Consider the following 17,222-nt stretch of genomic DNA (forward strand, 5'->3'; position numbering starts at 1 on the left):
CCGTCTCTCTCCGTGTAGAAATTCTCCATCTTTTGATGGAGATCTGGAATGTGAACTTTTAAACTAAAAGGTTTTTTTTTTTTAATTTTGGTGTAAAAAAATCAGGTTTTTTTTTCTGTGAAGGGGCATGTTATTTTTATTCATGTGCTTATAGCACATGAATATATATTTAATTAAAAAAATATATATTTTTTTTAATTTTTTTTTTTTTTTACACAGTGCAGCCAGCAGGGGGCCGGAGCGCTCGAGCCGCTCATTAGATATTCATATATTCACTGCACCCGATCGTTAATATGCACGATCGGGTGCAGTGAATACTGGGTCCCCCGCTGGCTATAGGGGGGGGCAGCCTGTGCTGCCTGGGTCCTGGGGAGCCCGCCTCCCCTCCACATTCCTCTGGAGCAGCCTGGGAGACTATAATCTCTCTGGCTGCTTCCGTCCCCCGGCTCTCTGAAAGCTCCCTGCAGCGGACGCTCGTCTGCTGCAGGGGTTAAGACTCGCCGCGAGTGGCGGCGAGTCTTAAATACATTGAATAGTGGATAAAGTGCCGTGACGGAGAATCTCCAAACATGGAGAATCTCCGCAAAAACACGGAGAGTGCATGGAGAGCGAAATAAAACGCTCGCCATGCACGGAGAATTTTCTCATTGAATACTGCCCTAGGAGTCAGTGAAACACCAGTATAAGAGAGCATCTATATCACAAACTTTTTAATCACTTTTTCAAAACTTTAATCACTTCTTTACTATCATTCTAACAAGAAGATGTAATTAGCACACTTCTTTTTTAAACAAATATGTCGAATAAAAGTTAATTTTTAAGTTTGTTGTTATCAGTTGGACGCCGTATACAGCTATCTGCAGTGTGCACCCACCAATTCTCTACTTTCCCTCCCCCCTTTTTTCTCATTAAGACATCAGTGACCATGGGAGACCAATACTGTGATTACTCTGTGGGCCTTATTCTAGTTGACTCGGACGGATGCGTATTTCGGACGGCCACCGAGTGTTTTTAGCCCCGCCTAGCGTGCGGATCGCTCACACCGTCCGAATGCGGCCGAAGACGCCGAGCTAATGGACCGCGAGTGGATGTTTCATGTGAACACCTCCCCCATCCTCCGATGGTTGACGACCATTGAATGATGGACCGAGCGGTCAGGCAGCCCGGAGTGCTACAGACCACTCGGGCATTTCTCCGTATGTAAGCAGAGATATGGGCGGGCACCTGACATCCGCCTATGTCAGCTGTCCGTCCCCCCCCCCCCCACATGTGCGTCACGGCCGGATTACCATATGGAACGCCCATGAAACGCGGGGCGTACGCATATGGTACTGAGCCCAACGCCCCTGTCCACCCCCTGCTCGGATGGTTCCGTACGATCCTTATCTGCACGGAATTCACGCCGTGTTCGGACGTGCGAGACGTTTGCACATGCGCAAAAATGCCTCTGCATATGCGCAAACACAATACATCAACCGTCCCACCTAACACGCAGCCGTCCGACTCAATCAGAATAAGGGCCTGTATACTGTATATCAGGGGAGGCTCCAGAGGGAAGGCTGCAGCACAGTTTAAATTTCAAATAGGGAAGACACCAACTGTCACCAACTACCATTCAAATCTGACTCGCTGGCAGTTGGCGTTTCTCCACTATTTGAATTTTGAACGGTGCCGTAGCTCCTCCTCTGGAGCCGCCACTGCTGTGTACGTATTCTTACAACGCACCAGATATTGCAAGCCGGCTTGCCCTGACAAATAAGCAGTCGGAGTCTGTAATGTGCACAGAATAATATATATTAGACTTTTTGAATAAATAATTATTGCATACACATCAATATTCTCAAAGAAGAAGACAACATTATCATACTTAAATGAACTAAGTTTCATTCCACAGCGGAGACATCAGAAGCGAAGGGAGCCCCAATAATGAAATGAACAGTAAAATCAGATGCGTCTGGAGCAGGAGGAATGATCAGTATAATGGAGGATGAGGTCAAATAATCTCTCTGAGTACTGAGGTAATGAGGATGCATTGTTATTTGCCTTTCAGCAAAAATATATCTATGTACATACTGTAGCTGGTGTTAGGGACTGTCATTAAAACCTAATGAAAGCATAGCGAGAAAACGTTATCAGAAGCAGGGGGAAATACATTGTCGGAGTACAGAGGGATCTCATAAGAGAGGATCCGTAGGGCGGGAATTCTTCAGATGTATACCGCTTGCTGTTCCTTGTTTTGATGGCTGCTTTTTAAATAGAAAAAGATTACCCATTGTGTAAAAGGACTTGAACACCTTTGTACACCCCATTGTTGGTTACCCAAACCTCCCGTCATGTACTTTTTCCGGTGAGCCGCCATCTCTAGGTCCGCATTGTTACCGTCGGACGGTAAGGGTACAAGAGGGGAGGTGTGCCTAACCAGACGTGGTTGAACAAAAGGCGTTTACTGTCTTTAACCCTTTGGGGGGAGTATTCAATCCCGGCCGCTAATTCCGCCGGCGGAAATAACGGCCCCCAGCCTATCAAATACAGCCATTTTAAACAGTATTGAAGGCAGTTTTTCGACAAAACAGATCAGACTTTAAAACTATTTGGATATGTTTTGTCAGAAATAACCGTGGATTGTTGAATTCTTGGCCGTTTTTTTACAATCCGCGGCCATTTTCACCAATCCTCTGACTTTCAGACACTTGACAGCCGGAACATTGAATTCTGACTGTCGAGTTGCAGTCGAGAGAAACGAAAACGGCCTAGGTTTTCGACTGTCGGGAGGTTTCAACAGAATCCAAGATTGAATACCCCCCTTTGGGTGGCAAGTGAATTTCTCAAAATAGGTTTGAAAATAGCCAAACAAACATTTTTATTCATCATAATGACCTGTAATGTTTGCCTTTTTACACAACATTTTTTTATTTGAATTTATATAACAAATGTGAGCGACGCTGGCATTTTTAGCGAATATTTTGGACATCTCTCACAGAGATCTTGGCACTCAAAGGGTTAAAGAAATGTCCACAAGGAACATCAGTGGGAAGTTGTCATTTGAATATACCACACGAGGCCAAGAGCAAATCCTGCGCCATGTAGTCCGCTTCCTCTGCTCATCTTTGGGCACTTTCCGGCCTACTCAGTTCTCTGGGGGGATTATTTCATTTAATGTAGTGCAAAGAGCAATCCTCCAATGTAACTGACAGCAACCAATCAGATATTAACTTTGAGCACTGTAGAACAGGCATGGCCAAACTATGCCCCTCCCCAGCTGTTGGGGAAACTACAAGTCCCATCATGCCTTGTTACAGTTTTGCTATTAGGGAATGCTAAAAAATATGGAAAGGCATGCTGGGATGTGTAGTTTCACAACAGCTGGAGGGCCACAGTTAGGCCACACCTGCTGTAGAGTAATCAACTGTAACCGAATATCTGAGTGGTTGCTATGGGTTACAGCAAATGTAATCGATGTGATGTGAACATGCTAATTACCAAATGACTAAACACAAATCCATTCACGTTCAGTATCACATTACCAATCCATTCAAAATGAACAATTACAATAAATAAATGAAACAGCAGCGGACGATTCATTGGACAGAATGGACTTTCCAATATTTCCGTGTTATGATTGTCAATATTAATATTTACCCGTCAGCAAAGTGTATGCTGCATGCACGTGCCGCTGCCTGAACACCAATGTTATATATGCTGACTATGGAATCTAGCTAGAACATAGAAGTAATGCGGTGACCATGGCTCAGCATGCATGTATTGCAATACATATCAGTTGTACATATATGCAGGCCTGTAATGCAGTGCTGTCTTCCTGCGTGACTGGCATGTCACATGCTGGAGCCACATGTAACCATGAGCGGCTTTGGCAAGTCCTGCACCTATCATACAGCTCTGTCGTGTGGCAGGGAGGATGGAATAAAGCAAATGTTCTTGAAGACAGTCAGCAGTGGCCAGAGGAGTCAGAGGAGGAAGACTTAGGAGAGGAAGTTACAGCGCGCCCATTCCAGTAACCTCAGACGTCAGCCTGGGAAAGAGAAGATGGAGGGAGACGAGGACATGTAGGAGGGCGAGTGAAAGAAAGGGAAGGAAATAAGCGGAGAACACACACACAAAATGGCGTAACGTCACGGGGGGGGGGGGGTGTAGGTGTGAGGGGATTGAAGGGGAAAAAGAAAGACAGCAGTTAGTGACAGTAGAATAAAGTAACATATCCCATAATGCACTGTGGCTAGCAGCTTTCAGACTAGGTGGTGCTGACAGGAATTAGGTCCCTGGGGCGCGCTATACCGATATGCACGCAGTTGGCCGATGTTAGCAGGCGCCGCTGTGTGCTAGTCCGAATCATGCCCTAAATGTTCATCGTTATTGTAAAGTCAATGGTTTAGCACTGGGGATGTGGACATTCGGCCGACAGTGTCTGGGTCGACAGTCAAAAGGTCACCCACTGTTGGTTGACAGTCAAAAATTAGACACATGGAAAGGGTCAACATGCATTAAGTGTGCCGTGCACAGTGAGGCTCCGCGCTCGAAGCATTGCGAGCCATGTGGGGGGACGTAGTATTATATGGTATCCATGTCGACCTAGACATAAAAATAAAGAAACCTCATGTCGACATGTTTCCATCTCAACATTTTTTCATGCCGACCTTTTGCTTGTGTCAACCGATTTGACTAAATCGACCTAATGCATGTAGACATTTATGTGTCGACAATAGTGGTCTACTTCTTGACTGTCGACCTAATAACCCCTGCCCTAGCCATTTAAGATTAGTGACAGTTCACAACTGTAGACACCCGCGGCAGCGCCTCGTGGCTTGGCGCGGCTTCCAAAAGCCCCCTGCGATGTCCTTTCAAAAGTAACGAATAGATCACCTTTCAAAAGGAAATGGATCACGGTAAGGAACCGGGTCAACCTCAGCCAGACGTGAATCCTGGATTAGGAAGAGAACTTTCTGCACCCATTGTAACTGATAGGTAGTCTCTGATAATGGATGGGAACCGTCTGTCACATGTACATGATCAGGGAATGTGCGCTGAGGATACGGACAGCGTATATGGCCGGGCTAGGAAGGATTATTCGAACAAGATGTGAATAAATTGTGAAACTTTCTATCACATCATAAATTTAGGCTGTACCCCATCAGTGTCCTCACGCACTGTTCTATTTCTGATGTCTATGACAGCTGAGGCGCATGGAATTATAACATTCTGTTCACCAAGATCAAGGCTTTTGTCCGAGCCAAGATGACAATGGAGCATTTGGATACAAAAAGGTTTTTCATCAGCCATGAAACAAAATAGAGATTATTCAGGAAATTGTGTAACTAACACATAAAGAGCAGCGCAACAGCTCTCTATCGATCCAGATAAATGTTTGGATATGATGAGATACTTCCAAAAATGTCATTGTCTGGCTCAGGCAGATAATACTGTACATCCAGATTCAAACTCAGAGGTGACATAATTATTCTGGATAACTCGGAAAGGCAAATTCTTTCTCAAATGGACAAAACCATGTGCACTGCAAGTGGGGCAGATGTAACTTGTGCAGAGAGGATGCGTATTTTCGGACAGGAACCGAGTGTTCTTAGCCCCGCCTTCCGTACGGATCGCTCACACCGTCCGAACGCGGTAAGACGCCGACCGAACGGCCCGCGAGTGGATTTTTCATGTGAACACCTCCTCCATCTGTGGGAACCTCCCCCATCCTCCGATGGTCACTGACCATCGAATGCTGGACCGAGTGGTCAGTCAGCACCGAGTGCTCCAGACCACTCGGACATTTCTCCGTGTGAAAGCAGGGATATGGGCGGGCAGCTGGCATCCGGCTATGTCATATGTCTGTCCCCCAAGTGCATCACGGGCGCATTACCATACATTCGCACATGCGCAGATATGCCTCTGCACATGCGCAAACACCAACCATCGGCCGTCCGTCCGCATTCGGAGCCATCCGACTCAACCAGAATAACCCCCATGGTTTTGTCCATTTGAGAAGGAATTTGCCTTAGCGAGTGAAACAGAATAAGGGCCAAAATGGCCATTTCTGCGGAGAAAAAAAATGGTTATGCCCCATTCTGGAAAGCAGAGGAGGAACCTTGCATTGCACACTCTCCACACATTAATGCAAAATTATTATTATTATTATTGTCTCTCTGCAAGACATTGTTAATATTCTCTTTTCCTTAAGGTATCGGAGGTCTCCAAGGACCCTACAGCTCTTCCTTAGCCTACGGAGCATGTACCAGCTCCTAAGGGGTCATTTTACTAAGATGGGAGTTCCACTGAAGATGGGATTTTGCCCATAGCAAACTATAGTATTAGATTATTTCTATTATCTTCTTGTACAAAGGTTCCCAACCTGGGGAACATGAATCGGTACTTATGTAATATCTGGGCTCCCGTTTTTCTTATGAGACCGCATCCCCTCGCGGGGCTCGCTGCGCTGGCCACGCTTCGGGCACGGTGGCTCGCCACACTATATAAAATCAACTCCATGCGTAGTTGGATAGTAGGGGTATGAAAAAATGGGGTGCATTTAACATGGGAGCCCAGTTAATACATAAGTACCCATGAATCCCTGTGGATACACTGCAGACCGTATGGGAGTACTTGAAAATAATATTGGTAATGGTGGAAGAAGTCTCCCGAGGGTGGAAGACGTCTCCCTTTGCCGTATAGATGAACCACGTTGCGTCACTTCTGGTTCCGTCTGCAGTGCCCTCAGCGTCTCCTCGTACTTTGGCCCGACCAGCAATCCACTGGGAGCTACCTGCGCTGCCCTCAGACATCAGTGATCATCTGCCCCGCGCTGACACGGGTGGAGGAAGCAGCGGCATTAATCCTACAGGCGTTAGCGGGAACCCGGAAGGCAGTACACAGCCAGCGGTCAGACACAGAGGGTCACGGTTCCTGACCGCACACTACTCCTCCGCTACTCCACGCATACCGCTCACTTCCACTCCACTCGTAAGTACTGTGAATATTTCAAATTGAGAGGCGGTGCTCATAAATGAAAAAAATAATCAAAGTGTACGGGAGAAAAAAAAAGTCTGGGAACCGCTGTTCTAGAAGGTGTTAGATAAATAATAAGTAGAACTCCCATCTTAGTAAATTTACCCCTAACTGTCACATGTTTGAAAAATGACCATTGTGAGCTGATTGACTGGAGCACCATTTATCATACCCAAAGAGTTTTAAAACTTTGAGATAAACGAGCCCCTGTGCCTGAAAAATGACAGGAGCTGATTGGTTGAAAGTTCATACCCTTCCAGGGCTTAGTACATCTGCCCTATTATGGAACGAGCTTGGATTTAGCCACTGACAGTTAGGTTATAACAAGTGTCTCCTGCAGAACGTGTGATGTGGTTATACTGTATTGTAAAGGGATTCTTTATTATAGCAATTGGATTATTTTGTTTGTATCAGCCCCCTGGACAGAGAGCAGATGAGCAGACCCTGGGTACCTGGCGTTGATGAGGTACTGAGCGAGGCTGATGTTAGCTGGGCTCCCGGTGATAGTGATTTGACGCTCTGCTGACCCCTCCATGGCGCTGGCAATTTTGATCTGTGCTCCAGACATCTGTCGAATTTCATTGATTTTGGTCCCTTGGCGTCCGATGATGCAGCCTATTAGCTGGAAAATGAGAGCAGCCGAAACACGTCCATTGGTGGGAGAGTACAGGGATGACGAGGGGGATACACAATAGTCATTTGTACAGGTAATATGTTGTATCTGTTACTTCTACATACCCCTTCAGCACAGTGCTTGAAATTCTAAAGGTACACTATACTAGTAAGCCCGCCCGCAGCTAAAGCTTCGAAAGCTATTAGATGTAGTTTCACTTGCTGCCAACAGATGGCAGTGTAACTCCGCCCAAAGCTAGAAGATGTGGTTCGATGTAAACACTGTACAGGTGCACGGTGTCCCCTCCCATGGCTTGCTGTGCTTACCATGATTCGGGCAAGGTGCCTCGCTATTCGGGGCACACTGTTATAACCTAACTCTATGACCACTTGAATGATCCAAGCAAGCTGCACCAAAATAACATGAAAAACACATCAACCACGTGAACGTCAATGCTGATCAATATGAATAGGAGGCCACTGTAAATGTTGCACAATATGAAAAGGGGACAATAATGAGTCATGTTCTGTTCTGCTTATTCTTATTATGCTTATTAGTAACATGAAGGGCACTATGATGTTACACTGTAATGTGGTATAATATGAAAAGGAGGTACTATAGTGTGGAATAATATGAACGGGGGCACTCACTGTTACAATGAAATAATATGAACTGGAGAGCACTCTAATGTGGCACAGTATAAACAGGACAGGGAACAATGTAATGTGGCATAATATGAACTGGGGACACTGTGTGGCATTATGTGTATTGGAAGCCCTAAAATGTGGCATCATGTAAACCAGGGAACGACAATGGTTCATAAAATAAACTGGTGCACTACTATGCAGCATAATATTAACTAGGGCACTACTATGGTCCAGAATATAAATTAAGGCACAGTTATGGGGCACAGAATGAATAGCTACTGTGTAGAGGGATCTCTCAACAAGCAAAGGGACAAGGGTGCCTTCAGTATGTTTCTATGTGGCCAATAAAATTCTGGTTGCGGCCATGACTGTAACCCAGTTTCTGTAACAGGAAAGTTGTCTCTAAAAATAACAATGTTAGGGCCTGAGGCTTGTTCGCTAGGCTGAACGCGCCCCCCCAAAAGGAGGCTCCTGAAAATCAGGTCCTCCTCCCGGCCCCCCAGAAAGGTGGGCAACCCTTCGACTGACGCCCCCCCCCCCCCCCCTCACGGCAGCATTAATGTCCCGCAATTCACAACTTCTATGGGGAGGGGCAGGTGCAAGTCACGTCCTTTAGCCCTGCCCCCTCCTTGAAGACCTGTGAATTGCGGGATTAGCTGTACTGGGGGGGGGCATGGTGACGTCTACATCAGGCCCCGCCCCCCGAAGTGCTGCTGACAGTGTCCTCTCCGGGCTTCTACCATAGTACAGACCTGACACCTACATTGTGGCTCTAGAACCATAATGCAAGTTTTCTTCATTTTAATTTATTCAATAAGTTTTGGAATAAATGAATAAATACTGAAAGCAATTGATCAGGGATGATCGTACTCACATCATTTGGTATGGTGAGTTCATGAGTAGTTGCCTGGGGACTGGCATCCATACCTATTATGTGAAGAAGGGGTATTAGCGCGATATAAAACAAATGAATGTCCCCATTAATATCTCATCCTCAGCAGCTCAAACTCTTCTTAGTAGTTCAGTACGAAAAGGCTTATATCACAGGTATCGCCACTTTCACTCACCTTAATAGAAAAAGTACTTACAGGTATAAGGGTCTTACAGTGCCACTTACCTGACCATCAGCTATGCAGTTGGTATGTAGGTAGGTAGTGTTGTCATTTTATAATTCTTTGTACAACTCAAGTCACACCACCAAACGAATGATAATGGAGACCAACAGCACCTACCTGCGGCAAGCACGCTATCATAATAGCAATATAATACTACACGAAAAGCATGACTGGTATATAGCAAATGTCTAAGCAAACATGGAGTAAACACAGGACAATGTCAAGAAACGGTGTTGAGTAATTAGTGTCATGTAATGAACTGCACACAACACATCCGCCCAAACATTTATATATATATATATATATATATATATATATATATAACATACTGGTACTTATAGGGGTATATTTACTAAGGTGCGAGTTTATAGAAGCAGAAATGTCATCACAGTGACCAATCAGATTCTACTTAACATTTATCTAGCACCTTCATTCTCACCAGCACCTTGATAAAAAGGTCTAAGGACCTTGAAACGTCGGTTTTCTAAACCTGCTTTGCTGTCTATTTATTTGCCGAGTGCCGCCGCCCCCGTCCTCATAGCACCTTCTAGAAGGGGAGAGTTTTCCTGTTTGTTTTTTTAAAAACGGCAATCATTTACATGGCTAAATCAACCAGGTTTTTCTGTGTAAATGATTGCCGCTTTTAAAAAATGGGAAAACTCTCCCTAAATCTCTCACTTTCTGATTCTCTCATCCTATTACATTTGGTCCAATAGCTGTAACCTGATTGACCTCTATGGACAACATCTTCACTTATACAGACTCACACCTTAGTAAATATACCCCTCTAGCCTCTGTTGTACCTGAGATCATGCACAAAAGACAAACTTAAGAATATCTCAAATATTAAACACCAATCACAAAACAATCAAGATAAACCTGACATTGTCCGGCCTCAATTCCAGCCAAGAAAGAGAACAAACCGATCTAATTACTGCATTCCTGTTATATTAGTATTATGATTATATTTGAAGCTAAAGTGTGACAATTAGGGATTCTTATTTAGGACCATGATGAGGGAGGGATCTAGGAAGTGTGCTGCTTGTGACGAGCTGGTGTTCACCGAGGTGCACAATGACATGACCTGCACAGTACACATGATTGTCACAGCCAGGAGTTTCAATGCACCCCTGTGGCCAAGATACCCCCTTTGCAGGCTAACTCACACACCTGTCTTTGTTTATAATACAAATATACAGCACTGATCTCAGGGTCTGAGTCATTATACTCAATTTCGTATGTTAATTTGACAACTGAGCGAACCCATGGATCGCACAGAAATGTACATATGCATATTCAGTAGTGACAATCCCAACAGAAACAGCCGGGCTCTACCTCTTGATACACACTGGCCCAGTGTCGGAACTTGTGGGTGGTAGCCCCAGGTGCAAAAATATAATCCTCCACCCCAACCCAAGCTCACAATATGCAACACGGCAGTGGGTGACAAGAGTTGGCAGAGTGTGACAGGGAAACACAGTGGGTGACAGGAACAGAATGACAGGGGCAGCAGTGGGCTCCTTAGTGGGCCCCGGTGCACTGCTCCTGCTGCCGCAATGGTAGTTCCACCTCTGCAGTGGCCAGAAACACCTACAACAAGCTGGTCTCCGTTCACACACGCACCTGCTTGTGACTTTGCACACACTGGGTGGACACAGTGTTTTGCGATTTAGGTGCATGGCCAGAATTCTCAAAGACAGAAGAAACGTCCATTTCACAGATACGTTATGGTTTATAGTAATATTAAAGGAAAGGCCAGCAATGAAGATATGACTATTGCAGACATTGTGTAAGCCATTTCCCCAGTCAATGTCCAATGTCTCTGTCATTTCCAAGCTATAATTACAGCTGTGCTTATAAGTTTACATACCCTAGCAGATTTTGGGATTTTCTGGCCATTTGTCAGAGAATATGAATGATAACTCATAAAGTTTTCTTTCACTCATGGTTAGTGGTTGGGTGAAGCCATTTATTGTCAAACAACTGTGTTTACTCTTTTTAAATCACAATGACAACAGAAACTACCCAAATGACCCTGATCAAAAGTTTACATACCCTGGAGATTTTGGCCTGATAACATGCACACAAGTTGACACAAATGGGTTTGAATGGCTACTTAAGGTAACCATCCTCACCTGTGATCTGTTTGCTTGTAATCAGTGTGTGTGTGTGTGTGTGTGTGTGTGTGTGTGTGTGTGTGTGTGTGTGTGTGTGTGTGTATATAAAAGGTCAGTGAGTTTCTGGTCTCCTAAAAGACCCTTGCATCTTTCATCCAGTGCTGCACTGACGTGTCTGGATTCATGAGGAAAGCAAAAGAATTGTCAACGGATCTGCAGGAAAAGGTAATTGAACTTGATAAAACAGGAAAGGGATATAAAAAGATATCCAAGCAATTGAGAATGCCAGTCAGCAGTGTTCAAATTCTAATTAAGAAGTGTAGACCAACAAAAATTTCAGCTACAACTGCCAGGAAAATTGTTCGGGATGCAAAGAAAAATCCACAAATAACCAGCTGAAACACAGAACAGAAAAAAGTGGTGCGGTTGTTTCAAGATGCACAATAAGGAGGCATTTGAAGAAAAATGGGCTGCATGGTCGAGTTGCCAGAAGAAAGCCATTACTACGCAAATGCCACAAAGCATCCCGCTTACAATACTCCAAACAGCACTTTTTGCCACAACCATAAACGTTACAATTGGAGAGGAGTCAACAAGACCTATGATGAAAGGTACACCATTCCTACTGTAAAACACGGAGGTGGATCGCTGATGTTTTGGGGATGTGTGAGCTACAAAGGCACTGGAAACTTGGTCAAAATTAATGGCAAGATAAATGCAGCATGTTACCAGAAAATACTGAAGGAAAATTTGCACACATCAGCCCGGAAGCTGCGCATGGGACGTACTTGGACATTCCAACATGACAATGATCCAAAACACTAGGCCAAGTCGACCTGTCATTGGCTACAGCAGAATAAAATGAGGGTTCTGGAGTGGCCATCTCAGTCTCCTGACCTCAATATCATTGAGCCACTCTGGGGAGTTCTTAAACATGCAGTTCATGCAAGACAGCCCAAGAATTTACAGAAAATAAAGAGCCTCATCCACAACTACCACAAAAGACTTCAAACTGTCATTGATGTTAATGGGGGCAATACACGGTATTAAGAACTGGGGTATGTAAACTTTTGATCAGTCAAACTCTGGAACTCTCTTCCCAGAGAGGTGGTAACGGCTGGCTCATTAAATGCATTCAAGGCAAAGTTGGACAAACATTTACTGGGTAAAAACATCCATGGGTACAGTTAAGAAATATATTCTGTCTGTAAAATATCAGAACCTACCAAATCAGCAATGGATATCTATACCAGGTTGAACTAGATCTGGGGTAGCCAACCCTAGTCCTCGGGAGCTACCAACAGTGCATGTTTTGCAGGTCTCCTCACAGAATCACAAGTGAGCTAATTAGCTCCATCTGTGGATCTTTTAAAATGTGTCAGTGATTAATGAGTGCAGCTGTGCAGCAGCTAGGTTGTCTGGAAGATGTGAACTGTTGGTAGCTCTCGAGGGCTAGGGTTGGCTACCACTGAACTAGATGGACGCAAGTCTTTTTTCAGCCTTACCTACTATGTAACTATGGCCCTTATTCTGGTTGGTGCGGTAATATCCACGTGCGTTCGTGCCGCCGATGTTTTTTGTCTGCGCATGTGCAGAGGCGTCTCTGCGCATGTGTGAGCGGAATGCACGGCCAAATTCCGCATGAAATGTGTACACTACGAACAGGGGGTGGAGAGGGGCGTGAAGGGCTGTTTGGGCTCATTACCATATGCATACGCCCTGCGTTTCATGGGCGTTCCCATGCAAACCCTGGGCGTACGTATGGTAATGCGGCCGTGATGCACGTGTAGGGGGCGGACATATGACATCGCCGGATGTCAGCTACCCGCCCAGATCCCTGCTTTTGCACGGAGAAATGCCCGTGTGGTCTAATGTTGCGGGAGCTGCCTGACCGCTCGGTCCTGCATTCGAGGTTCTGTGACCATCGAATGATGGGGGAGGTTCCAAGAGATGGAGGAGGTGTATCTGTAAGAAATTCACTCGTGCTCCGTGCGGTCGGCAGATTACCGCATTCGGACGGAGTGAGCGATCCGTACGAAAGGCGGGGTTAAGGACGCACGGTCCTGGCCGCATATTCGGCTCCGGACGCACCGACCACAATAAGGCCCTATGTAACACTGGGGCAGATGTATTAAGCCTTAACAAGAGATAAATGCAAGGGTGATAAAGAGAGATAAACGTCCAGCCAATCAGTTCCTTACTGACTTTTTTCAAACACAGCCTGTAATATGACAGTTAGCAGGTGATTGGCTGGACATTTATCTCTCTTTATCACTCTTGGATTTATCTCTTGTTAAGGCTTAATACCTCTGCCCCTATGTAACTATGTCACTTGGGTAGTTTCTGTTGTCATTACTCTTTTTAAATCATAAACACAGTTGTTTGACAATAAATGGCTTCACCCAACCACTAACCTTGAGTGAAAGAAAAGTTTGTGATTTATCATTCATATTCTTTGACAAATGGCCAGAAAATCCCAAATTCTGTTAAGGTATGTAAACTTATGAGCACAACTGTATGTTTCTGCTGAAAAATCACTGTAGCCAATCATCAGCTACATCTGGGGCTAATACATCAGGGAGAATCTGGGAAATCACTGTTTTTCTCAATGATTGGGTCGGTACGATCGTCAAAATCCAACTTCTTGGACATTGTTCGATTTGCCAATTCCAAGCCAACACGAGGAATATCGGCGCTAAAATGTAGGTATATGGCTATGCAGACTAGACACAACATGAACGGCACAGGCGCCAGGATTTCCTACGTAAAAGCTTGCAGCTGACATCCGATACATGCCACGAAAGGTCCAGAAGGCTCCTGCATTGTCCCAACCAATCCCTTTGTGATGGAATCTTCTTTGCGCATGGGATTGTAGCAACACCTTTGTGCATTGCAAATGCAGCACAAGTCCATTGAGCGATAAGTGGCATTGCGTACAAACATGGATAAGGCCCATTGTGTGGATACTATCATGGGAATGTTCAATTTGTGGAGTGAAAACGGAATACAGAAAAAGACAATGAAGTGGAGTGGATTGTAGAGATATTACGATTATTACAGAAATTTCTGTGGCTTCGCTACGGACTACAGGCTGGAATTACTTCCAGATGCACAGCATGGACATCACTCAATCTGGGTAATAGACGAATGACAGATAATCTAACAAAACTCTCCGTAAATCATAGGAATGGCTCTACCACCGCCGCATATAAGTGCCAATTCTATTGCCCCTGACCCACCCAAGTTGGCGGTGTTGAAGTTAGCATAATCTTGATATAACGGTCATTAGACAACTTCTGTACAGGGATGCCATCAGAAACTATGGGGCCCAGGACTAACAAAATAGGCTGGATACATGGTAGAACCCATAGTACCTGCACCCCCTTCACCCACAGGCTGGGTAGGAGCCAGGGAAGGGCTCTGCTCTTTTCAGACCCAGAACGCTAGTCGCTGCAGCCCACCCCTGATGACAGCCCTGTGTGTGAATGTATCTAGTCTTGCTATGGGAGTGTTACCTGCTGACTGGCCCATCAAGTTTTGAGCTTCTTCAGAGGAATGTAAGGGCAGCTTTTCTCCTAAGGAGAAAGAAGAAATATATTTAACTTTCTTGCCCATTTGCACGTTTTACATCATCTCAAAAAGCTCAGAAACTGATGCTAAGAAGTATAGAATCCAGCAGTATTTATAGCAGAACTGACTTGACTATCGGAGAACAACCAACAGAAAAGATCTAAGACCCAACCACATAATATGGACTGTAACCTGATGGACTTATCACAACGTTACTAATTGTAGTGTAATTACATGAACATTAGTGCATAACAGAATACATGAACAAACAGTGAGATGCCTGAGACGTGAGAAGAGAAAAGAAGGAAGACTCTAGAACGGGAAAGTTGGGTACGTACCAGGGAAAGCAGGGGTGGTCTGTCCGAGGGGAGTAAAAGGGGTTTGCTGCATGGCCAACTGGTGGAGCTTGGTCAACTGCTGAGGGGTAGGAGGGACATTAGAACTAAGAAGGTTATTGTTAGAGAGTACAAGAAGTCACAGGCACAAGAAAACAGAATCAAATAATAAAATAAAACAAAATAAATTACCGGGGAGCCATGGGACACGCGCACAACCAAGAGGAGAGAGGACTTGCCCTGGAGGCCTCTAGTTATTCCTTATACCACAATTACATCTAGTATTTAGATAGACCTTGTTTGCCAAACTGAGCAGGAGGAATGGAAACTGGAGTCCTGTGTTGTACTGTTTTAGGACTACAGTCATCCAGGCTGCCCACAAGGAATACTAACGTGTACAACAAATATATGTTGGTGGTTGATAGTTTAAGAGAGTAGGTGTCTATCACGCAGACTCCATGCGGGCCACCTCCTCTCTGTGGTGCAGTAAAGTCTGGCATTGTACCAGAGTCTCCGGTAAAATGGCTGCCGCACCCTCTATAAATAAGACAATGGTCTATGCAGTTATTGACCATTTTAAGGGAAATCAATAATTCAGGTCACGGGAGCAACTTAAAAACTGGTGCTGAAACCTATTCTACTAACCCAGGAAAGAGTGTGGCTTGCTTGGCACATTTAGGGGAACTACACATCGGTTATACATCAGTAGGGTGTGTAGATGGCCATTCCGACAGAGGACGAGACCCTGCATTGGCACGTGCGTAGACACTTTTGCAGTGCTAAGGACGAATTTGCGATCTAACAACAAAGGCTGCATTCGGCAACATGGCATCATTAGAGATATCTTCTGGTTGACCTTGCAGCGGGGCCAACTAGTACAAGTCGCCTGAGATCATGGGATCACACAAATCGGACATACACACTTAAAGACTTGCCTGGAAACAACACATTGGGCAGATATAGTTCCAGTGTGCACCCACCCTAACTCTTTCTAATGTACTGCAAGACAGATATGCTGTTAAGAATTTCAAATGTGTCATATTATTATTATTATTATTATTATCTCATATTTGTGAATGTATCTGCAGTGTCATACATTGATTATGAAAAATACATATTGTAACCATAAACACAAGTATAAAACCAAGACAATGAAGGAGGGAGTTGAGGGAAGGATAGAGAGATTTACTAATGCTTATAGAAGCAGGCAAAGATGGTTCACACGGGAGAAGGGAGCACAAGGCACAAGACACTTTATCACTTCACTGAGCTTAATAAATCTACCCCTCAGGGGTAGATGTATGAAACAGTAGTAAGGGAAGAGAAGTGATAAATGCCTTGTACTTTATCATCGGCCAATCAGCTCCTGACTGTACGTTTTTAAACCCAGCCTGTAAGTTAACAGTCAGGAGCTGATTGGCTGGTGATAAAGTACAAGGAACTTTATCGCTTCTCCTCCCTTATCAATGCTTCATACATCTACCCTGCAATGAGACTGTACCCACTAAGTGGGCAGGTAGACAGAATCAGAGCCAGATAAATCATCCCCAAAAACTGGAATCAGAAAGCCAATATGGGTAACTACTGTAACATACAAAGCCTAAGAGATTGTAATTACTTTAGATTCTACTTGTGTTGATTGTATAGTGAATATACATTATACTGCGACTGCAGACCTGATGTCAGACGGACACTGGACTCAACGTCGCCAGTAACAATGGGAAAACCTATGGCTAATTTCTGCCAATGCAAAGTGATAGTAAGTAAAAAAAATGTTTAAACTACAGTATGTGGCGGCGCTGTGG

General features: G+C 44.7%; 1 protein-coding gene across 33 annotated transcripts in view; it reads right to left on the reverse strand.

Moving 5' to 3' along the window:
* Window positions 1-1,786: 1,786 nt before the first annotated feature.
* Window positions 1,787-17,222, reverse strand: part of PCBP3 (poly(rC) binding protein 3) — a 73,515-nt gene continuing 58,079 nt past the window's right edge. For 10 of the 33 annotated variants that reach the window (XM_083154631.1, XM_083154627.1, XM_083154655.1 and 7 more), the window contains 4 exons: window positions 15,421-15,499; window positions 15,028-15,087; window positions 9,155-9,207; window positions 4,040-7,642 (listed from right to left, as the gene is read on the reverse strand). In XM_083154631.1, coding sequence (XP_083010757.1) covers window positions 7,403-7,642; window positions 9,155-9,207; window positions 15,028-15,087; window positions 15,421-15,499 — 432 coding nt within the window. In that variant the 3' untranslated portion in view covers window positions 4,040-7,402. The other 23 variants (XM_083154656.1, XM_083154645.1, XM_083154651.1 and 20 more) reach the window with 7 other exon arrangements.

Source organism: Crinia signifera, chromosome 7, assembly GCF_055691185.1.
Source record: "Crinia signifera chromosome 7, ASM5569118v1, whole genome shotgun sequence".
NCBI lineage: Eukaryota > Metazoa > Chordata > Amphibia > Anura > Myobatrachidae > Crinia > Crinia signifera.